Source organism: Bos indicus, chromosome 25 (assembly GCF_029378745.1).
Source record: "Bos indicus isolate NIAB-ARS_2022 breed Sahiwal x Tharparkar chromosome 25, NIAB-ARS_B.indTharparkar_mat_pri_1.0, whole genome shotgun sequence".
NCBI lineage: Eukaryota > Metazoa > Chordata > Mammalia > Artiodactyla > Bovidae > Bos > Bos indicus.
In genome coordinates this window covers 11456099-11481220 of record NC_091784.1, presented here as the reverse complement: position 1 = coordinate 11481220, position 25122 = coordinate 11456099, and the positions used below count along the sequence as shown (strand labels likewise).

The following is a 25122-nucleotide window of genomic DNA, read 5'->3' as shown; positions in this document are numbered from 1 at the left end:
CTCTCTGGCTTAACTTCACTCTGTATTATAGGCTCTAGGTTCATCCACCTCATTGGAACTGACTCAAAATGCATTCCTTTTTATGGCTTTGAATAATATTCCATTGTATTACACTACAACTTCTTTACCCATTCATCTGTCAGTGGATATCTAGGTTGCTTCTGTGTCCCATTCCTGGGCATATACCCTTGAGAGACCATAGCTGAAAAAGACACATGTATCCCAGTGTTCATTGCAGCACTATTTACAATATCTAGGACATACAAGGGCTTCTCATAGCTCAGTTGGTAAAGAATCTGCCTGCAGTGCAGGAGACCTGGGTTTGATTTCTGGGTGGGGAAGATCCCCTGGAGAAGGAAATGGCAACCCACTCCAGAATTCTTGCCTGGAGAATCTCATGGACAGAGGAGCCTGGCAGGCTACTGTCTGTGGAGTCGCAAGAGTCAGATTCGACTTAGCGACTAAACCACCACCAGGACGTGGAAGCAACCCAGATGTCTGATTTCTTTTTTGGTTCTAAGTATCTGTCTGTCTGCTGCATATCTCAGAGCTGGTGGCATGTTCCTACCTGTTTCTCCATCCTGCTACTTTGCTATATACTGAGAGACCAGAGTTCAAAGTTCATTTGAACACATTTAAAGTTAGAATAGAGTTCTAGAATCATGCCTTGCAAAGCAAATGGACCTTCTGACATTTTTGATTCAGATTAATAATATATGTCTGTATGGATTTAATTTGCTGTCACATATATTCAAATGAGGTGAGTAGGGTAGGTTTGTTCATTTCACACATTACTAACCTTTGCAGTACTGGGAGCTGCAAATCCAGTGAGGATTTATCAGTGAAAAAAAGAGCCAGGGTTGTTACCCTTATGGAGTTAATAAACAGGTAAATAAGTAAGTCACAGATTATGGTGAGGGCTGTTGAAAGCAACTAATAGGAACCTGAGAGAAGAAAAAAAAATTGGGAGAATCGTCAGAGCAGTCCTCACCAAGGAGGTGACCCATCAGCCAAAGTTTCTCATCAATGCCATTGTACTATAATTTACGTTTGGTAAAATTCACATATTTTACATATGTAGGTCCATGGCTTTTGGCCAGTGTAGCCACCGCTACCCTTTTAATTCCTTGTCTCCAGAAACTTTCCTCAGCACTCTCTGCAGTCAGTCTTCCTTGCTCTACTTCCAAGTCCAGATCACTGCTGATGTGATGGATTTCGTTATAGACTAGTTTTGCCTGTTACGGAATTTCATGTCAATGCATTCGTATTATATGTATTCTTTAGTGTCTGACTTCTTTCAGTGTATTTTGAAATTCATCCAGTTATAGCATATATCGGTTTGTTGTCTTTTAAATTGCTGAGGAACATTTAATTGTAAGAACACACAAATTAGTTTATCCTTTCACCTAATGATTTATTACAGCTTTTGTGCTTACTAGGTATGTAGTTTATCTTTTCCCATCCCTGTGGTTTCATGCTATGTCTTTATGTTTAAAATGCTTTTAGACAGCATATGGTTGGGTTTTGCTTCATTATCCAGCCTGGCAATCTCTTCCTCTTAATTGGGTGGTTTAGTCCTTTTATATTTAATGTAATTGTTGATATGGTTGGGTTTGTGTTTACCATCTGGCTGTTTGTTTTCCATTTATACTTTCTGGTTTTTCTTCCTCTCTTGGTCTTTTTTCTGCTCACCTTCCTGCCCCATCCCTCCCCCCTAACCTGCTACCCCATGGTCTGCGGGAATCTCAGTTTCCCAACCAGGGACCAAACCCAGGCCCTCAGCAGTTTGAAAGCATGGAGTGTCAACCACCGAACATCTAGGAAATTCCCTCTTTTGGGTTAATTGAATTTTCGTAGGGTTCCATTTTTATTTCCTCTCTTGGTTTCTTAGCTAAGCTTCTCTAATGGTTTTATACTCTTTTAATCCAGATGTGTGGACAGCTCAAGAGTGTTCACTGGGGCCCTTTAACCTGGTGGGATGCAGCTTCGGCACAGACCTTGTTGTCTTGGCTCTGGCCACTTGTTTAGTTTTATTTTCTTTCTTCCCCTGACCTTCTGTGAATCTTAAGTACATACTTAGGAAACCTGTTTTCCAGTTAAATGGGCAGTTGCTTTGCTATTCATCTTTATTAACCTTTGGATCATGATGCATAATGGAGACATCTACATTATTATTACTTTTACCTGAGTGTCCCAAGTACAGGCCAGCCACAGCTAATGAACTTAATGTGAGTGGGCTGTGAGCATTTCCCATGCCTCCTAGTGGTGCCATGCATGCTCCCCCCTCTTGATTTTGAGCAAGCTCACTGGTGGCTCTGAAACCCTGGACATCAGTGGCTTGTGGAGGGCAAGGCTGCAGAGAGAGAAGGATGGAGTCTTTTGGGTCGGGGAGGCAAGAGTCCGAATTAATCACACACTCTTCTCCTGTGCTCTCCCCTGCCCTTCCACCCCACACCCGGGGCAGACAGTGTTAGAGAATGTTTTTAACATGTCATTGAGTCTTGTCTTGCATTCTCTCAGTCAAATCTTGCCTTCGCTTAGCACAAAGTACTGCTTTTATCCTCCAGGCCAGTGTTTGGGGAAGTCCCTTTTCTTATTTAAGAGAAGACTTTTCTTTTAAGCTTTGTTCTCTTTCTACACAGAGCTGTTGTTAGAAGAAGATAAACTAAACAATCTTGTGTTTGCTCTTTTTTTAGTCGAGCAAAAGATGTGATAATTCCAGCAAAGCCACCTGTCAGCTTTTTCTCCTCGAGGTCTCCGGTTCTTGACCTCTTCCAGGGGCAGCTGGACTACGCAGAGCACATTCGCCGGGATTCGGAGGTGGTGCTGCTATTCTTCTATGCTCCGTGGTGTGGCCAGTCCATCGCCGCCAGGGCTGAAATTGAACAAGCAGCGAGTCGGCTTTCAGACCAGGTAAGGTGGGCATTCAGCCTGACCGTCAGATGACTGGCAGGCCAGGCGCAGGGCAGGTTCTCCCACAGAGACAGCTTTCCCAGACGGCTGGTTTTGCCAGGGTGAAGGCCAACAGCCTTATTTCGAGCCTAAATCGTAAAGCCCCTGTGAGCAGAGGCTTTCTGATTGTGCTTGTCATAGTTGGTTAGAGGCAGGAGTGGGAGGAGATGCCACGTTTTCTCGTGATGAGGCCAGTGCTCATCTCAGGGTGCCAGGTTGTCTGGTTTCAGTGGGGAGACTGAAAATCCTCATTGAATGTACTGTTAACATTTGCTGGTTAGTTGTTTTACGTAAGAGAAATTTATGTGTCATGATTACAGTGTTACTAGGCAGACCTTTCAAATACCTAGACCATAGCTACATTCAACAAAAATTTAATGAACGCCACCTTCACGCTTGGTAAGAGGGATGTATAGACAATTGATAAATAGGCCTTCTGTCTGGCAGTGGTTTTCAATCCAGTGGATCCCAGTTGACCTTTATAAAACAGGTATTTTTTGATATCCCTTTTTCTGTCCTCAGAAGGTATTCATAGATGATAAAACTCCCCTATACATATAGTTTCAGTGTAGCCAATCTAATGCACTAATTATAACATAAAGATAAGGGGAAAAAGAAAAGTGGTATATAATTAAACATGTGTTTTAGTATGTAAGTGCTGTGGTAAGTTAGGTCCCTGTACCTTTATGTAGAACCGCTATGAGTTATAAATGCAGGAACAGTTACAAACGCAGCCTCATAAAGTAGGATATGTTGGCCACACAGGGGCCATGAGGGCATTGCTGTCAGTGACTTGATTTTTCTAAATGGTGAACAGCTCTTGGTAAAGTTCTGAGCCGATGAAAGTCCTTTCTGACCTCAATTAAACAGATGTTGCCTTCTTGAGAAATTCAGTGAACAGAGAAGCCATGCTTTGGATTGACATATATAAAATGGAGTCAAAATCTGAGTTTAATAATAATAAACAGGTTTCCCTCCACATCAGTGTTTGGCAGGACGTTTAAAACTGCTCTGGGGGATATGGAGGATCGTTCCATGTGCAGAGCAGCTTGGAGCACTGCAGACTTCAGGGCCATGGCCCCTGCCCACCACATGCCCTCTAGCACCCACCGACCGATGCAGTCAGCCAAAAAGCATCCCACAGGTTTCTAAGAGGCTGCTGTCCAGACCCACTGATCTGGGGTGACTTGTGGCACAGTCCAGTTTCAGAAGTTCATTTAGAACTCTCAGTTGGATTTTCTTAGAAACAATGTTATAAATGTTGGCTAGACTTCCTGCCCAGCCTAGCAAAACCTTTTTAATTAAGTTATACCCCTGAGCTTGATGCTAAGTACTGTATAAATACATTGATTTTTGTATTGATAGCATTGATTCTCAGGGGGTTGTGATTTTGTGTTCCAGCTTTGGACCCATGGAATCAATCTATTCCTTGTCTCCCCCCAACCCCCACCCCCCACTCCCTCCCCCGCCCCCCCCCACCCCGCCCCCACCACTCCACAACTCCCCTTAAGAATGGCTGATAGTAATCAAGCTGGGGACACTTGTGGGAAGAAAATAACCCTAAGGGAGCTCTGGGAGGCAAGCTTAAAGAAGTCACCCCTTTGTAAGTCATTCCTCATTTAGAGCACTTGTGGGAAAATGTGAGAGTCTGTTGTATTTTAGGGTAAGTGTCAACTACTTGTTATATTACTGCCAGCCTAAGGAATATGTCCTTCAGAGTGACTGTAGGGATTGCGTGCTGGTGTGCAGGCCCCTGCTCCTTAGAACAGCCCTGCAAGCTGATGCTGGTTGCCCTGAAGCACGACCTTGGGTTTAGAGGGCAGAATAGTTTGTTAAAGGCTGCAGGACAAGTGGTGGAGGTTACAGTGCCATCCATAGCTGATGCGCTCTGCCTTCTTTCAGAAAAAATTTCAGCTCCTTCTAAATTGAGAGCTTATTGTTCTGTGTTCTCAGAAGGGAAAAGGAGTGGATTTATTTTTGAAAACAGGCAAAAATTTCTGGAGCCACATTACTTAATACAATTAGCAAATGTGGTAGATTGTGCCCTTTTTTGAGGTGTCAGCCTTGGTAAAGGTACTGTTAGAAAGTATAGGTAGAGTATAAAAGGAGTTCTGGAGAGTTTACGTTAAGTTTTGAGTAGTACTGCTCTCTGGTCAGTATAAGGCATCTGAAAGTGACTTTTCATTTGTAGCCTTCATATTTTTCAGTACTTTATTACAAAGATTTTTAAACATATAATAGCAAAGGTGAGCTGTGTCTGCCACTTAACGTCTAATAACATTAGGCTTGTTTTATCATGTATCTATTCATCTTGTCATCCACATAATCAGTGGTTCTCAACTAGAGGCAGTTTTGTCCTCAGGGGACTTTTGGGATGGACTGGAGAGGTTTTGGGTTGTCACTGCTAGAGAGGGGAGGCCAGGGATCCTGCCACATCCGACATCCACTGTGTGCCCTCCTCACCCCTGCCCCCCAGCAAAAACAAACAGCAGCAAAAAACCTGTATCAGTTCATGCTCAAAGTGTCGGTAGTAGCAAAGGTGAGAAACTGCACCTAACTATTAATCCATCCCATTTTGGGTACAGTTCAAAGTAAATTTCGGGCACTGGGATACGTCTCCTTAAATACTTCAGCATCTGCCTATAAATACATATTTAATTCATATTTTTGCTCTCTGATAGTATATTTTAGAGCATAGTTCTAGTCATCTATTATCTTTATTGGTTTTTAATATCATTATTAAAAACGGTCCTTTGAAATTTTTGGTATGTCAGCTGTAGGTAAGATTGTTTTTATTCTCAGATTCTCAGTTTGACTATCAAAAGACATATCCTACTGGTAAGTTTTAGTCTAATCATGCTTAGAAAAAGTTATTTGGTGTCATTCACTCCAGGATTTGGAGCAGCTCATTTTCCTCTTGGACCAGACTGTAAAGTGTTCAGAGTCCCAGCTGGACACTGGAGTCTTTCTTTGTCCTTGTCAGGGTAAATGATGCCCTTCTTTGAATACCCAAAACGATTTTTTTAATGCTTTCTGTTTCAGAGAGGGATTGTTTCATTTCTATTATTTTGTTTTTTAAATCTTGGTGATTTTTCAGTTGTTATTTATAGTCATTTGAAACCTTCTTTGACTTGCAGGTGTTGTTTGTCGCAATTAACTGTTGGTGGAATCAGGGGAAATGCAGAAAACAGAAACACTTTTTTTATTTTCCTGTAATATATCTGTATCATCGGAGGTAAGAACTTTCAAGTAGTGTTTCTAATCCAATTCAGTTTATCAGTTTCAAAGTGAATTTTTGTTTTATCCTGTTTAAAAGTATCCACTATAGAAAATTGAGAAAATAACAAGCAAAAGTAAGTAAATAGAAGGATCTGTGATTTATCAACCATCCATAATCACTATGTGTTTTGATTTATATTCTCCTGTGACTGTACGTATCCACACCCCCCTTTTTTAACTTAAAAAATGGGATCATGTATTGATAGTAGTAATATCTCTTCAACTGCTTTTTTTGTGTGTGAACATTTTTCCATGTCATGACATATTCAGTAGCATTGTTTTCAATTGTACTGGTTACTCCACTGTGTAGCTGTATGTTTCAAATATTATAGAAGTATTTTATGGGATAAAAATGTACTAAAGTCCTTATCCCGTTATCTAGCAGCATAACATAGTCAGGAGGATATCTAACATCTTTTCAAATTGGGAAGAAAAAACTACAAGTCAGCAATCCTATAATGTATCATTCTGAAATCCAGAGAGCTTTGAAGACCTGAGAGAGAGAGTTCCATGAACATGGTCCCCAAATGCATTCATTTGGCCTAAAGTACCAGGAGGCCACCCATAGTCTTTGTACCACATCAGGTGCCTCTGTACTCACTTTGCTGCAGAAATACTGGTGTTTGACTTTGGAGAACTGCCCGGGCCTTGCTCCGGGTTGTTTAGTTGCTCAGTTGTGTCCGACTCTTTGTGACTATGGACTAGCCCTCCAGCCTCCTCTGTCTATGGGATTATCCCAGCAAGAGTACTGGAGTGGGTTGCCATTTCCTCCTCCAGGGATTGAACCTGTGTCTCCTGTGGCTCCTGCGTTGGCGGGTGAATTCTTTACCACTGAGACCCCTGGGAAATCCCGCTGTGGATGTTAGGTCTAAAATCTGACTTGAAGGATTTTAGAGACAGAAGATGAAATTCTGGGCTCTGTTCAGTGTAATTGGCTTGAAGTTTGTTACTGAAGGGTTAAGAAGAGTTGACCAGTAAGAACTTTACTTTTTAGGCTTTATTGCTATGCTATGCTATGTCACTTCAGTCATGTCCGACTCTGTGTGACCCCAGAGACGGCAGCCCACCAGGCTCCCCCGTCCCTGGGATTCTCCAGGTTCGAACACTGGAGTGGGTTGCCATTTCCTTCTCCAATGCATGAAAGTGAAAAGTGAAAGTGAAGTCACTCAGTCGTGTCCGACTCTTAGTGACCCCATGGACTGCAGCCTACCAGGCTCCTCCGTCCATGGGATTTTCCAGGCAAGAGTATTGGAGTGGGGTGCCATTGCCTTCTTCGTTAGGCTTTATTACCTCCCTCTAAAATTCTTGGGCCTTAATCAGTGCAGATTTATTATAGATATCACCAGACTGTCATGTGTGGATTATCTGTCCCCTTCCAGCACATTCCTGTGTCTCTAACATAAAACTTGTGTGGCTCAGAGTGTTGTTTCTCAGGAGCTATTAAATAGTATTTGGGCAAAAACACACATTCCTTCCCCATCTCCACCCTCAAATTTCCCTCTGGGTATAAACACAGTTTCTCTGAGTAACTTTCTGATGGTCACTTCTGTTTTTTTAAGGTAAGTATGTGGTGTTATATTAATATTTGAAAGATCTAAACCTCGGTAATGTGTAATGGGCGATGAGCTTGCCCTGAAGAGATCCCTGTGTGTCTTTTTTTGGAAATAGGGTGCAGATGGCTAGCAGGGAGTGTAGGCCTTGAAACAGTGTGTACCCAAGCCCGCTGCCCAGAGGTAGACTTAGCTCGATGTGACATTAAAATCACAAGAGTTCCCTTGAATTGAGTACAAATGTCGTTTCAGGTTATGTGGGTGTGCAGCACTGTCTTACACTACTGGTTTTCTTAGTTTTATAGAAAGATTGAAAGGACATGAAAGGAACGTCAGAAATACTTAGTCCAGCCCTCTTAGTTTACAGATGGGGAATCTGAGGCTGCTATACCTTAAAGTGCCTGCCCCTCCTCTTGGCCTGTTAAACCTTTACTTGTTTGAGTTGGTTCAGAACCATTAATACTCATTTCAACATCTACCATTCCCGTTGTACCAGAAAATAAAGTGCTACGGCAGAGACACCCAAAAGGTAGCCTTTTTGTACTCTGTGCTGTTTGTGTAACAGCTTAACTAGTAGTAGCTACCTATAGAAATTAACAGGCTTTCCTGTTTTGTGAGAGCAGACTCCGTTTTTTTGTCTTGTTTTACTGCCAGTCACAAAGGCAGTTTAGGAAAGGCTCTGAAGCAGGAAGTAGTTTTCCCAAAACACTCTGTGCAGAATTCAGCTCCCCTCAGTCAGCTTGTCCGAAAGCAGTGGCCATGGTGTGCTGGCAAAACGTGCTCTACGACCTGCATCTGGGGATCTTCTCATTACACCTGATCCCTGGGACCCTTGTAACACGGGACCTGGGAACCTCAGCAGAGCCTGATTTGCGTGAGTGGATGAGGTTTCCAGGTCCCTTGCCCACTTTCTGCTAAGCAAAATAAGTTATCAGATGATTTTTTTGATTTCTTCCTTTAAATTGAAAATTGGTGGTGGATGATAGGGTTGGTGGTGGTAGTAATTTAAAAACAAAATTAGTTAGCAAATGAATTGTAGTAAGTCTTGAATCCATAGAGTCGCTGACCCACTGTGTGTAGAATGCTATTTTTACCTCTTTCTGCTGATGTTCCTCTGTCTGCTGTCATATTCTGCAGTGCACACTGAAGATTGTTTATGTCATCACATTATATGTATGTGTATGTGTATGAATTTCTGTTATCATATATTAATATTGTGATCCCCATTTACGTAGTTCTTTTCTATGCTCTGTTGTTGCTGTTAACAGGACACTTGGTGTCAGTTTCTATTCAGAGAGAAGAATGGGTATAGATCTGCTGAATTTCGCCGTACTCCCCCATCCTTGCCACATACCATCCAATTATATTTGAGCAATGTCTGTTGTGCAAGAGTGAAGAAAGCCCTGTGAGCATTCTGATTAGCTTAGGAGGGTAACTCGGTGTTGGCAGTATTGCTTATCGGTACTAAATCAAATTCCTGTGTGTCCCCAAGCACAACTGCCTGAGAAAACAGGGAAGATCATTTGTACAGTTCCCTGACTTCATATCTTCATATGATTTTTTGTTGTAATAAAGTTTTAAGTATGTTTAAGGTTTATTTAGTGATCCTTTGTGTAAGTGCCTCTGAGAATATTTAATGACTACTTTGTAGTAGGCCAAGGACCAACTGCTCAACTTGTTCCTAATTTCACGGTGACTTGAAAAGGAAAGTGTACCCCTTCCCCCGCCTTTCTCCCCTCCCCCACCCCGCAGCAGAATTGTGTAAAGATCCTGGAATCCTTTGGCATTTGGTCAGTTTTCAGAGTTGCCTGTTTATTGTTTTTTATAGCAATGTTACTGTGAGAATTAATTTTTTTTCAGAGACTAGAATGAACTTTGCTCTGAAATTCAGTTTGCAGAATTAATTTCATATTAAAAAGTAATGGCCAGTTGTACCTCCCCTCACATAAAATGCTTGCTCTTAATTAGGCCTGCAGTTACCCTCTTGAGACAAGGAAGGCTACTGACATATGAACCAGTTGGGATCTTAAAACAAGACATTTTCGTTTTGTGGTGTTGATGATTTCAGTTACATATTACAGGTTTAATGCATGATGTATTTTTATTTTTTATTTTTATTTTTTTGGTACTAGTTTTGGACCAATCGAATACAAAGGCCCCATGAGTGCTGTTTACATTGAGAAGTTTGTCCGCCGAGTGATGAAACCACTTCTCTACATCCCATCTCAATCAGAATTACTAGATTTTCTCTCAAACTACGAGGTACCTGTCTTTCCTGTCTTCTCCCATTTCCTCAGGCTTCACTGGGTTGCATTGGATTGTTTTTATTAGAAGAGTCTTTATACCTCCTGATTTGCAGCAATTAAAAGATCACATTATAGGTAAGCCCCAACTAAATGCTTTTGGAGATACTTAATTATAGGGATGGTTTGGCCAAGTGAGTTTTTAGAGAACAGAAAACTTGTGAGTACTATTTTTTATTCGTGAATTTTAAACAAACTTTCAGTTTGTCTCACGATTAACTTAGAGTGTGTAAGGATTAATTTACAATTTCTATGCACTTGTGGATTTCTGAATATAAGATGGAGTATGTAAGGATTCATTTACAATTTATATGCACTTGTGGATTCTAAATAGAAGATAACACAGCACTTCTGGGCATCCCAGTGGTAAAGGTGGTAAAGGACCCGCCTGCCAGAGCAGGAGACTTGAGACGTGGCTTCGATCCCTGTGTCAGGAAGATTCCCTGGTTTGGGAAGATCCCCTGGAAAAGGGCACAGCAGCCCACTCCAGTACTCTTGCCTGGAGAATCCCATGGACAGAGGAGCCTGGGGGATACAGTCCATGAGGTCGCAAAGAGCCAGACACGACTGAAGGGACTGAAGCACATAGGACATAGATTTCTAAAAATTGTATATGATGCTGACAGCACTTTACTGTGAGATACCTGGTTTTCTTGTAAGTTGTAGTGTAGTTTTTTTAAAAAAAAGCTAGGAATATGTTCTTTCTGTTTTATTAAATGTGTAAAACTGTCAAGGTTTATTAACAGAAAGTTTCCTAACATGGCATCTCAACTGTTTTCCTATTGCCAGTAAACCCCTGATGGATTATTTTGTTGGGGTCCTCAATGCGTGTTCAGGACAGGTTGTTATTGAGAGACCAATATAAATCTTAAAATAATCTCAAAAATTATAAAAATAGTTCCACAGAAAAATTCACTGGATCAAATGTAAAATCATACTTATGATGTTAGTCGCTGAGTTGTGTCTGACTCTTTTGGGACCCCTTGGACCACCAGGCTCTATCCATGGAATTCTCCAGGCAAGAATACTGAAATGGGTAGCCATTCCATTGCCTTTTCCAGGAGATCTTCTCAGCCCTGAGCCTCCTGCATTGCAGGCAGATTCTTTACCATCTGAGCCTCTTGGTCACAGGTAAAAATGATACTTAGCTACAACAAAATCAAGACTATAAGTACCTAGTAGAGATAAAAAGCATATGAATCCACCTCTCATACTTGAGAATTTAGTAACTGTCATTTGGTTAAAAGTTACCTTTTGCACTGTGTATATTTTATATAGGTGGGATATGAATTTCTTTCCCCAGAACATCATTTACAGCTTTTTCCAGTTGTGTCAGAAACACTTTGTGTTAACTGTTAGCAGATTCTCTAGGCAGCAGTGTTCCTCTCCAGGTATTCTGCTTCTAGTTCCCAGATGTGCTTTAGGATGAATGCTTCTTCCTACGTGGATAAAGGGTAGGTTTTCCTGGGAGGCTGGTGAGCAGGACCTACAGTGGGAGGCAGGGCACCTGGGCCCATCCCTCTGGCAGCACTGACTGGGTCTGTGACTGGGGGCAGGTCACTCATCTGCCAGGCGTCAAGGTCCGGGAACAGGGTTTTCCTGAGACTCCTTTTGGTGCAGTGATTGTGCAATGAGGGTTTTCATGTAGATTTTCAGTAGATGACAGTCAGTCACTGGGGTGGTCCAGCAAGATGGTGAAGAATCAGGACTCAGACAAACTTGAATCCAAACTCACCTCTGTCTTCTAAGCTATGTGGCCTCCAGCTAGTACTTAACCTCTTTATGCCTCCGTTTTCTCATTGGTAAAACGGGTTAAATGAGATTTTAAAAAGAAAATGCCAGGTAGGATGTAGTCATAATAAATGAAAATCTGTCAGTGAAAATTACATTGTGGAAAAATCCTGGATAGTTAGCACTACTGAGAGAACTCAAAATGCATAACATCTGCTGGAATTCCCTACTTATATAAAAAGCTTTTGTTTGTTTTGTAACTGAGATGATAAAAAATGACCTGCAGAGGCCAAGAGGTCTTCCTTCAGGTGAACTCTGTTGAGACTTCTGGGGAACATTGGGCCTGGATTGCTGCCCTCTGTTTTTCCCTTTACATTTTCACTCAGTGTCCTCTAGAAAGTAAAGAAATGGGAGAAGAGCTGCCCCAAAAGAGTGTGGAAAAAAACCGGAGATGATTTGGCTTTACAGAGCACAGAGAGGTGGCTTTATGATTATATCCAGCTCTATGAGAGATTTGTGTATAGAGAGTTTTGAGCCAGTTCTTAAGCAGAGGTCACGTGATGAGATGGACTCAGCTAGGAGCGACTTCACTTTCACTTTTCACTTTCATGCATTGGAGAAGGAAATGGCAACCCACTCCAGTGTTCTTGCCTGGAGAATCCCAGGGACAGGGGAACCTGGTGGGCTGCCGTCTCTGGGGTCGCACAGAGTCGGACTTGACTGAAGTGACTTAGCAGCAGCAGCAGCAGGACTCTACAGGGCTGGGTTTTAGCCCTGACATCTAGCTCTGACAGAAATTTTTGATTTCTGCGTTTTATGCAGATTTCTCATCTCTGAAGTAAGGGAGATGGCTCAGATAATCCCTCCTGTTTTGGCTTTGGTGAGTTTAGAGGTTGGAAAGAGGCAGACGAAAGAAGATTTATCATTTTTGGTTGGGAGAGTATTTTTGAAACTGCCTTTGAGCATGTGTATCAGAGATCTTTCTAATCCTTTTTTATTACTGTCTCTAAGATGTTTGTAGTGTCTCTGTAGTTGGATCTGCAGGAGAGAGACGAGGGCACAGCTATGACTGAGCAGCAAGGATGATTCCTGACCTTGAGCTTCTCCATTCTTAGAACCCGCTTTTCAGCACCAGCTTTCAGTGATGATGCTCCAAGTCTGTTGTTGAGTTCACATCAGACTCGGTGTTGTGCCAGTGACATTACTCAAGTTGTTTGTTTGTTTTCGGCAGCCCACTTAATTAGAAAGATGACAACAATGGTTAGACTGCTTTTAAGATGGGACCCAAGAGAGTGCTGCCAAGATGGAACCCTGTAGAGCTTCTATTGGCCTTTCAAATGCCTCCTGAAAGCTGCAGATGGCTTTTATCTTGTTAGAATCATCTTTGCTGGGCTTCTGTTCACTGAGATGGAACTGTTGGGTTGGCAAGACACAGTATTTGATTAATTGTGAAAGAATTTGGGAGTTGCGCCCAGCATGGTTTCAAATGGGAAGTCTTTTATCTTGTGAAACATACCAGATACTGCCTTAGAAAGAAGCAATATCAGCTTCATTCACTCTCTGTAAGATAGCATAAAGACACAATTTCCGATCCAGAAATGAAACCACTGTCATGGTTTTGATAGTTGAATAAATAAAAAAGTTTAAAAGAATTTTTAGAGGCCTCACTCTGGACCATAATAAACGTTATAGGCATCCTTTAAATTAAGGTTTCTCAGCCTCGGCAGTATTGACATTTGGCATCAGATAATTCTGTATTGTGGCAGGTTGTCCCGCGCTCTACAGAATGTTTAGCAGCATCCTTGGCCTCCACCTGCTCATACCAATAGCACCGCACCTCCCCCTTACTTGTGACAAGCAAAAATATCCAGGCATTGTCACGTGTCCCTTAGGGGCACAGAATCATCCTGGGTGAGAACCGCTGTTCTGAATGATTGTTTCCTCAAATAAGGTCTTTAGGATGCCTCACAGGTCTTAGTATAAACACACATTTTTTTCATATAGCACACAGAAAGCCGCAATCTAATTATTTCAAGTGTCTCTGCTTATCACAGTGTCAGTAGAGAGATGAAAATTAAGCAATGCCTTAACTAGAAACTTCTGGAGTGTTACCCGTGGGAAGCTAGAGCCTGGAGTGAGTTATTTTTCGTCTTAGATGTCCCTGATGCTCAGCTTTTTACTCAGTTTGTTTGTACCACACCCTCCCCCCGCCCCAAAAAAGCATGCATCCTAAGTATGTTAAGGGTATTGCTGATTTAAAGAAATCTTAGTATGACAGATACTTGCTTTGATCAAATATGTATTTCAATATCAAATCTGTATTTGGATTACAATATCCAAATGTTGTCTTTACAAATATGGATTTCAATATCAAGTGTGTTTAATATGGATTGATAATTCCATGAAATTACAAATACGGATTTCAATATCAAGTGTGTTTAAATTTAGGTATACTAAAATTGGGCAGAAATAATTATTTAATGTTTCTGTGGCACTTCTAAGGTTTGTTAGGATGGCACTGCTTCTGTCTCTAGATGTGTCTGTGATGTGTTACAGGAATGCATTTGATAATTTCCTCCTCATTAAAAAAAACCGTATTGGTTACTTATAAGTTTGTCTCTAATCCAGGTATTTATGAATAGTGTAGATCATTGTAAGATTGTGTAGTGTTTATTACTTGGGCAGTGATGCTACTCTGCAATTAACAACTTTCTATATTGACATAAACTTCATTATTCTGTGTATACTGCACTCTATTCACATATGCTTCTAATGCTGTTATAAACAGAAATGCTCTAATTCTAGGTTGGTTTGAATTTTTACAAGTCCTATAGATGAATCCTTTTAAAAGCCTATTTCAGATTATTTGATAATTACCTAGAAGAGCAGAAGTTTTTAACAAATGGAGAAAATACATGTGTGTGTGTGCATGTATGTATATACGTGTGTATATAGTTGTGACAGTGTCGCACGGCTTGCTGGTTCTTAGTTCCCCAGCCAGGCATCGAGCCCACGCTCCCTGCAGTGGAAGCACCGAGTTCTAACCATTGGACTGCTGGAGAATTCCCTAACCAATATTTTATTTGACTTAGAATACATCAGACCTAACCAAATCAGATTGCTCATCATTCACCATACTTTTATGTTTGTAAAATATGACACTAAACCCAGATGCTATTTTTAGGAAAACAGTATTGCGTTTAATTTACTGAACATTGCAGAAAGACATTAAAGGGTGAGTATTGTAAGTGCTTGACTCTGTAAATTCTAAAATACCTTAGACATTATCAGCAAAGAATGAGTAAACTATGCTTGGGTAAGTGACCAGCAGTTTTCAAGTGCTTTTACTTCTGATTTTCCCAGCAGCCATGTGAGGTAGTTGAAAACTGTAGATCCTCTAAACAGATTAAGAAGATAAAGGTACAGAGAGGCAGAGAGGGTAGGATTTACCCTAAGTGAGACTGGACTGCAGTCCAGGTCTTCTGGGTCCCAAGATTCTTCCTTATTACAAAGGAATGATTAAAGTCTCTGATTTGAATTTTTACTATGTAACTAGAGGTTAAAACTTTGAATATTTAATTATTTTTGTGTCATTTTTGATCCTTCATGGAAGAAAAATTTTGAAATAAATCTTAACTTGACTGTAACTTTTTTTCCTTCATCTTTAATAATGGTTCTAAGAATAATTAGTGATAAAGGATGGGCTATTGACTTACTATTAAAGAAGCAAAGTTTTATTAATTGGGTCATTAGTATTTATTCTGTAGAACTGGGAGTGTTATGTGTATGAAAATCATAGGATTGACGCTTGGTAGAGTCTAGAATGTTCTTCCCAGATATGCACTAATATCATACCTGACTTATAAATCATGAATGTAGCTAAAACTAAATGGACTTCCTGGTGGACACTGCAGGCAGAGATCAGGAGCTTTATGTCATCTTGTTGCAAACCATGTTAAGAAATTCTCCTTTCTTCATTTACTCTAATTGTATGATAAAATTCCTCTTCCTTGAAAGTTCTTTATAACTGTTTAAGAGACAGACAAGACAGTTTATTACTTGGAGACAGCATAGTCAGACATACCCGTGTCACTTTTATTCAGACATTAAGTTGATTGGAAAGGGAATAGGACTGAGTGTGGTAATGTCACTTTCATAGTCACTAATTTTATGACTCCTCTGTCGGTAATTTGTCTTAAGTATCAGTAGCTTCTGTGTCAATATTCTTACTTTTTTATATTTTAAAGCATGTGACAGAATCATCTGATTTGTACCTTTTAGTCTACCACCAGATGCCAACAGTAAAACTTTATATCTGTAACCAAAATCTTTTCAAAGTCTTTTCATGAATTTCTATAATTTATCTTTTTAAGAGCAGCGATTTAGCATATATCCATTCATTTATTCTTAGAAGTTTTGATAAATCAAGTTGTTTTAAATTTAAATGGGATAAGAGAACATTTGGAAGGTATTTGGAGGGAGAAGCAGGGCATTGGGTAAATTGCCAATTGACAGAAATCTGAGCACTTTGGAGACAAACCTAGAATGCTGCCTGGTATCTGCTGTTATCCTGTTGTTTGTTAGTAAAAGTGTTGTTTGTACTCTGATGTTGCACAAAGAAGTAGATACATAGTTCTGTACAACTTTAGCTTTACATTTTCTGCTGCTGCTGCTGAGTCACTTCAGTCGTGTCTGACTCTGTGCGACCCCATAGACGGCAGCCCACCAGGCTCCCCCGTCCCTGGCATTCTCCAGGCAAGAACACTGGAGTGCGTTGCCATTTCCTTCTCCAATAAATGTGAGTTAACATTAATTCGGAGAAGGCAACGGCACCCCACTCCAATACTCTTGCCTGGAAAATCCCATGGATGGAGGAGCCTGGTAGGCTGCAGTCTATGGGGTCGCTAAGAGTTGGATATGACTGAGCGACTTCACTTTCACTTTTCACTTTCATGCATTGGAGAAGGAAATGGCAACCCACCCCAGTGTTCTTGCCTGGAGAATCCCAGGGACAGGGGAGCCTGGTGGGCTGCCGTCTCTGGGGTCGTACAGAGTCGGACAGGACTGAAGCAACTTAGCAGCAGCAGCAGCAACATTAATTCAGAAATATTGTTGCCATTGAGGAAAGCAACACATGGAGGTAACTGTTCTCATGGCCACTAGAGGGCGTGCGCACCATCTGCTGAAATTTATGCCACACTGCAAAGGGTGCTCAAGTAGGAAAGACATTTTTATGCTGATGAGGTTGTGCTGGCCTCATATAAATAGCCCATTTAGCCTATTTCCAGCTTCATTATAGCAGGTACTGAATATACTGTACATCATGGAATGGAGTTGAAAACCCACAAACTGGGTTAGGGTATAATCTGGTACTCTTCGTGTTTTGTTCTTCACCATGAGAAAAGACTTCTGTTGGTTTAAGCCACCAAGTTTGTGGTGATTTGTCATGGCAGCCCTAGAAAGCTTAACACATGAGGTAATATCAGAAAACCATTGCTACAGACAGAGACAAGGGACAGGATGGAAATGAGAGCAGAGAGGGAGGTGTGAGTGTCTTAGAAGGCAGAGAAGACATCTCTGAGGACGCGACATTTGGACAGAGACTTAGAGTGAAGCCTGTGTGATGTGATCCATCCCTGAGGAAATTTGGGGAAAATGCTCCAGGAGGCAGGAACAGTGAGTGCAGAGGTCCTGAGGGAGGAATTGGATTTGGCGGGGCAGTGACTAGAGCCAAGGGGAGAGTGGTGGGAGTCGAGGGCACAGAGGTGTCTTGAGACTGCGGTGTGTCCTGATTACACCTTTGATGAGGTGGGCAGACGAAGGAAAGGGGAATACTAGCAGCTAGGTTCCTGCGGGCAGCCGTCCTGGCATCAGAGGGCACTGATGGAAATGCTGTGGCTGGACCCTAGGGTGGGACCACCTTTACACACTGGTGGGCATCAGAGTGAGGAGCGATAGCGTGCATGCCAGCAGGCTTCCACCCCAACCTCAGCCCAGGGTCAGGCTGCCCCACCTGCTTGGCCTGCTCATCTGAAAGAGAGCCTCAAAAGTATATGAGGCAGGGGCCCCAGTGTCTGCTTTGAACCAGCCCCTGGGTTGATACACAGCCCAGCAAACAAGGGCTGTAGACCTGGCACGATCGTGTATGTGGATAGGCATGTGTTTTGTTCCCCAAACTTCCCTTTTTGCAGATTTAAGAACTGTGGAGGGAACTGAAATATATAATGATTTCTCAGATAACAGCTTTGGTTGGAGAGACATTGAAACTTTGGGGAAATGCTTGTGAAATTTATTTTACCTGAAGCATAACCAGAGCCAGTTTAATAACTTTTAAATGGTAATTTGCAATAGAAATAAACAGATAATTGTCACTTTATTTCCTTTTTATTATTTTGAAATGTTTTAAGTGACATTCTGAAACATGCCACTTTTCAAAATTTAATACAGACTGTCACACTACTATGAATATTTGAAAAATAGTACCTAAAATAGATAGACGTTGCCTGTTTCTTTAAAATAGATCATATTTTATGATTTATGCAACTGTTAATCCTTTCATATGGTTGTTGAATTTTATGATATTCATATTTTTGGCAGTAAAAAGTAAAAATAATTTTACCTGTGGGTTTTTTGTATTGTTTGTGGAATTTTTTTGGAAATTTCAGTACCAGGTCTGAGAATAGAGGCTCCTTCATTCAAGCTGTGTAGCCCCTTGGGAAACCACAGCAGTGGTGCCATCAACAGGGATAAACCCTTACGCTGTTGAAAGGCCTGCAGAGGACCCCTGCGAATGGTTTAGCCTTTATTCGTTTTTAAAGGTTTAATCTGCATTTCTCATGAAGACATAGAATTCAGGTAGTTTTTATTTCCATTGAGGTGTGTTTACATAAACACACATGTAATTACATATCTGCATGTAAACAGATGCTTGTTTATGGGCCATATGTCTTCTCCTATCACGGGAGAAGAGAGTTGGAAGCTCACTTCATATAGTTTTTGGCCATGAAACCTTTCTTAATATTTAGAATGAGTTTATTCCAATTGGTTTTGATTCAGGAGAGTGAAAGAAATTTAAATGGGTGTATTTTCTTTCCATCACTTTTCATTTTATCTTGTATTACCCAGTATTAACTTGACTGAAATTCCTGAAGGTCTTGTTTTCCTTTGTTCCTGGTATAAAGGCTGGTACACCGTCATCAGATCAGTTCAGTCTCTCAGTCATGTCCGACTCTTTGCAGCCCCATGAATCGCAGCACGCCAGGCCTCCCTGTCCATCACCAACTCCCGGAGTTCACTCAGACTCATGTCCATCGAGTCAGTGATACCATCCAGCCATCTCATCCTCTGTCGTCCCCTTCTCCTCCTGCCCCCAATCCCTCCCAGCATCAGAGTCTTTTCCAATGAGTCAACTCTTCGCATGAGGTGGCCAAAGTACTGGAGTTTCAGCTTTAGCATCATTCCTTCCAAAGAAATCCCAGGGCTGATCTCCTTCAGAATGGACTGGTTGGATCTCCTTGCAGTCCAAGGGACTCTCAAGAGTCTTCTCCAACACCACAGTTCAAAAACATCAATTCTTCGGCGCTCAGCCTTCTTCACAGTCCAACCCTCACATTCATACATGACCACAGGAAAAACCATAGCCTTGACTAGACGAACCTTTGTTGGCAAAGTAATGTCTCTGCTTTTGAATATGCTATCTAGGTTGGTCATAACTTTCCTTCCAAGGAGTAAGCGTCTTTTAATTTCATGGCTGCAGTCACCATCTGCAGTGATTTTGGAGCCCAGAAAAATAAAGTCTGACACTGTTCCCACTGTTTCCCCATCTATTTCCCATGAACTGATGGGACCGGATGCCATGATCTTCGTTTTCTGAATGTTGAGCTTTAAGCCAACTTTTTCACTCTCCACTTTCACTTTCATCAAGAGGCTTTTGAGTTCCTCTTCACTTTCTGCCATAAGGGTGGTGTCATCTGCATATCTGAGGTTATTGAAATTTCTCCCAGCAATCTTGATTCCAGCTTGTGTTTCTTCCAGTCCAGCGTTTCTCATGATGTACTCTGCACATAAGTTAAATAAACAGGGTGACAATATACAGCCTTGACGAACTCCTTTTCCTGTTTGGAACCAGTTTGTTGTTCCATGTCCATTTCTAACTGTTACTTCCTGACCTGCATACAAATTTCTCAAGAGGCAGGTCACGTGGTCTGGTGTTCCCATCTCTTGAAGAATTTTCCACAGTTTATCGTGATCCGCACAGTCAAAGGCTTTGGCATAGTCAATAAAGCAGAAATAGATGTTTTTCCGTCATAGGTTGGTTTAAAACATTAGGAACCCAAACAGTGTATTATTCTACTTTGAGCCAGTTCTGGATTGGCTTGTTGAAAACATTTAAAGAAATTTAGCAAAAAAAAAAAAAAATCCTGTTACTTTCTTATTTCCTCAGTTGTTTGGGAAATTAGGTATTTGTTGGATTTTTTTTTTTATATTAAACATTGACTATCTCAGTCTCTACCAGAATGAAAAGCAGTTAATTTATTTAAAATAAAATCTTATTAGACTAAACAAGTGCTTTAGATTTGAAAGATAGTATGTTCCATTATAGATCAGAAATGTCCTTTTTTGTACAACATGCTGATTTTAAACTTTACCAACAGGGTAAATTTCTATTTTACTATTTAGGTCTTTGTCCCAATGATCACATCAGCTCCAAAATTATTTATTAAAAACAGTGTTGTGTTTTAGGGCTAGAAAGGCCTCCTTAACCTCTGCCTAGTGCTTTATGTTCATCAAGCCCATTCTTCTCAGTAACCCCAGGATGAATGGTCCCCTTAGTTAAGAAAGCTGAGCTTCACATTGAAGGGTTCACCCAAGATCACTGAGCTGTCAGACTTGAGCTTAGGGCTCCTGACTCCCAGCCAGCACTCGTTGCTCAAGGATCTCACAGTTGGGCTTCAGAAACATTTAGTTACAGAACAAAGTCAGACAGAATGGTGCCCGCGGGGCCTTCTGAGAAGGAAGAAATTATTCTGAACGTGAAAGCAGAATGTGGTCTGGTGGAACACAGTTAATTGGTTTGGCAGAATGGAGGGGTGCGCGGTTGTAAGCTTAGAGAAATGGAATGAGCAGGTGGAAGCTGGGGTGGAGGACCAAGAGAGCTCTCCACAGACTGACCTGACAAGAGAGGAGCGTTGCCCATGAGGAATGCTAGGCTCTGAGGGGAGAGGAAGGAGCTCCTAGAAGGATGACCTTGAGCACCAGTGGAACCACTCAGGGGTAGCCTGATTTCCAGTGAGCGTGAAGGTGTGTTTGGAGTGAGGGGAGGAAGAAATGTAAGAAAGGTTACAGATCATTGAACGGGTTTGCCTAGAATTGCCAAACAAAGGCAAATGAGTACTTGGACTTGATGGTGAGGTTTCAAACCAGGGGCATAGGAGAACTGCCCACAGAGGGTGAGAGGCCTGCCTAGGACGTTTCAGCTCTGAGCTAACTGCCCCTGTAAAAGCTGCTGCAGCTCAACTCGATCCCTTACCCTGCTAACCGGCAGGGTCAGTGCTAACCGGCAACTTTTTTCATGGGCTTCTGTTAGATTTTTAAAAACGGGAATGCAGCAGGTTGCAAATGTGAAGTTGTAATGGCATGTCTTTCTTGTTTTGAAATATTTCTCTTTATGCAGTGACCAACGATACCCAGTCACCTAATTCTGCTCTTGTTCTACAGCCTGGAGTTCTCGGGTACTTTGAGTTCAGTGGCTCACCCCAGCCACCCGGTTATTTGACCTTCTTCACCTCAGCACTGCATTCATTAAAGAAAGGTAAACAGGATTCATATTAACACATAGTGCTTTAACCAAAATGTATGTATACTGATACCTACTTTTGCATAGGTTATCTTTGTGATTTATACATTTTAGTTCTCTTGATTCTTTTTCTCTGTATTTGTATTACATTGTTTATGTTCTATTGACAGAATTGTTTGCTGTTTCAAGGACAGTCTCTTAAATGTTTAGAGACTTTTTTTTTAATGTAGCTTGATCACACAGTGTCTACAGTGTTGTATTTTGCACTTTAAATTTTCTTATATTCTCTCCTTTTGTGTGGAGTTGGACGTTTTGATAACAGTTTTTAGTGGTTGTAGGTTGTATGAAAGTCATGTCATGTTACAGCATCAGCCTATGGCCAGCTTCACTACTCTCAGATCCATATATACATGTTTTTCTACTTAGCTGAATCATATCTTATTTGAAGCCCTGCTTTGTAAGTTAAACATTGTATCCTGCCCGTTTTTTCACGTTGCTCCATTTTCTTTCTCTGTATCAGCTGTGGCCTTAAATCAGCTCTCTGTTAGATACTTTCATCTGCTGTTCATCTCATTACAAGCTGTGGTCCAAGCCTCTTCCCACCCCTGGACGAGACCAGTGGGCACTTACCTGGTACCCAGTCTCCACCCTCCTTCCTCACATGGGGGCCGCTGTGCCAGCCCTTCTGCCTGAAATGTGTCCTCCTGTGCCCAGGGCCCAGGGCCCAGCTCTCCACCTTTTAAACCCCTGTTTATCCTCCAGATTCCCCTCAAATAGCACCCACCTCCTCAGTCTCCCACGCTGGGGAGAGGTTTGTTGTTTTCTTTCATAGCACTCAGCCTAGTTGATATGATGTGTCTACTTGTGAGATGATTTGTTTACTGTCTGTCGTTTTCCTGGGACTGGGAGGTTCTAAGGGTGGGGACCGTGTGTCTTCAGCTCGGTGTTCTTTCTGCAGCATCTGGCACATAGCAGGGGCTCAGTCACTGTTTGCCAGATGAGGGATCACACTGATCTTTCAGCCATCCTCCTGTTACTGGGTATTACATTGCATCAGTATTTGGGGGGATAGTATGATAGCATACTATTAATACATCAAACAGTTATATTATTGGCCATTTTAGTGTGTACATTGTCTTAAGGTTTTATGCATAGAGAATCTACTGTGTGCATGCTTTTCACGCAGGGGACATTGGGAGAGGAACTCAACCTGTCACATTAGGTGTCTCTTCTGTCCCCTTTAAGACTGGGCTGCACAGCTTCAGGTGACTAAGGAGGCTCATGAGTCAGAGTTTGAATTTTGAAGACAAAATACTGCCAACTTAAATAAGCTTAAGCAGATGTTCAAAAATCCTCTTAGAAAACTAAATAAAGTCCTTTGAAGATGATGTATAAAAGGGTAGCCTAGAGTTAGTCACTAGAATAATGGCAGCATTCAAGTTCTTGAGTTAGAGAAGCTGTTTCAAGATTTGAAAGGGTGTGTTGTTATCCAGCTAACTTACAATGTGTGTTAATGTTTCATCTTAAATTACCTTTTCATTCAGAGGTTTCCAAAACATTGCTTCTTTTGGAAAAAATCTTTCCAAATATAAGGTAGTAGTCTTTATTCCCTTTTTTTTTAAATGTAGTTGACTTAATAAAAGTTTTTTCAATAAGTTTTTTTTTCTGTTCCTTTTTTAAGCAAGGAGGGTAACAAATGGGTTAAGACTACCTGAAGGGACAAAACAAATCTTTTGATCATATGACTAATTTTGACAAATGATTATATCAAATTTCTTCTCGGAATAAATCTAGCTCAGAAAATTTACTGTATTTCTTCCCTCTCTAGTTGGGTCTTGTAAAATCCTGTTGCTTATGGACTTTGCAAGAACTGAGTTCATTGTATTTAATAATTTTTCACTCCATTTTTGTGGCTGAGCTCCCACTTAAGCTTTAATGAGCCATTTTTAGAAGAAGAACACAAATTTGGAAGGCTGACTTTCTGTGAACTGTGTACTGTGAAGGATTACTGAAGTAAACCTTCCTTGGGCCCCTGGGTGTTTTTCACCTTTGCTTTCTCCTACACTGAGGTCAAATGGAATTTTACTTACTATAAATAGCCGGTGCTCAGTATGCAGGCTTTTTTTTTTTAACAGGACAGTTTGAAATGTAAATTCTAGGTCATTGTTGCGTTTCTGTCATGTACACAAATTGAGGCCTGAGGAACATTTGACCCGTTTAACATTTGGTTATAGAGAGCTTAACTGATGAAGTGTTTAGACTGTTGTGGTAGAAAGCAGATGTCCTGGTTCACCAGGCCACGGGCGTATATAAAATGCACATGTCTTTCCATTGCCTTATGGTTTTGTTTTTTTTTTTTAATTGCCTTAGAAATAGCCAGGACACTCTCTAACGTTTGTTTAGCTTGCCATTGGTCTACAAATATTTTGAGAATGTGCCGTGTATGAAGCACTCTGCCTGGTGTTGGGGGTGGGCTGCTGCGAGAGGCCATCTCAGTCCCCTGTGTCCTCTGCCTGTTGGTCTCCATCCAGGTGCCAGTTTGTCAGTTTATGTTGGCCCTGCTGTTAGATGGTTGTGGGCAGTAGCCCTTTGTTATATTTCTGTCCATTATTTTCTAGCCATTTTACTTTTATCTTTTTTTTTCCTTTATATAGCAGTTCTGTATTTTCATGTAGTTAAATCTGTGGTTCTTTTTCTTGATCTGTTTATTTTTTTAAAAATCTGATCACTAATTAGTTCACTTTCTTCTCTTTGGATTTTAAAATTATTTAGCACTTTATGCTGCCTGGGTTTACCTTGGCTTAAAATACAGAGCACAGTTGATTTTCCTCACTTCTTACTGACTAATCAGTTAGCTCTATTTACAGAGTAATGCTTCCTTTATCCTTCATCTTGATGATGCCTGCTTAACCAAAAAATATTTTCTTATGTGTAATTGGGTCTATCTTCTGTGTTTTTTCTTGGTCTAGAAACCTCTTTTTGTATGAGTAAATATAATTTCATTTCTTGCTCTGTAAGTGAGTACTTGGTGAAGTCTGGACTCTGCTTCTTTTAGTTCTTGTGTTTTATGAAATGTTCTTTTATATCCATCTATGCATTGGGCTGGTAATTTTATTAAGTGTTTATATTGACTTAGAGGTAATTGACATTTTCATAAAATTTAGCTTCCCTTTCTAGGCTCACAGCATCATTATTCATTTATTCAAACCTCCCTTTCAGTTTTTTGTAAATGGTCTTGGCATGCATGCATACTCAGTCATGTCTGACCAGGCTCCTACGTCTATGGGATTTTCCATGCAAGAATATTGGAGTGGGTTGCCATTCCCTCCTTCAGGGGGTTTTCCTGATCCAGGATCGAACCCATATCTCTAGTGTCTCCTGCATTGGCGGGCGGGTTCTTCACCACTGCACCACCTGTGAAGCCCCACAGGTCTTACACACCCTCATTTCTGATTAATCCTTGCAAAGTGCTGAATGATTAACTGCGGGCTGGCATTCTGGGTGTGTTTCC

The 25122-nt window shown here is 41.2% G+C and overlaps 1 protein-coding gene across 3 annotated transcripts in view; it reads left to right on the top strand.

Annotated features, from left to right (window-relative positions):
* The window catches only part of TXNDC11 (thioredoxin domain containing 11), a 60318-nt gene that overhangs the window by 5152 nt on the left and 30044 nt on the right, over positions 1–25122 (top strand). The window contains exons 2-5 of one of the 3 annotated variants that reach the window (XM_070779673.1): positions 2697–2913; positions 6090–6187; positions 9914–10043; positions 21533–21626. In XM_070779673.1, the coding sequence (XP_070635774.1) occupies positions 2697–2913; positions 6090–6187; positions 9914–10043; positions 21533–21626 (539 nt within the window). Of the gene's footprint in view, positions 1–2696; positions 2914–6089; positions 6188–9913; positions 10044–21532; positions 21627–25122 lie in introns of those variants that run through there. The other 2 variants (XM_070779674.1, XM_019987539.2) reach the window with 2 other exon arrangements.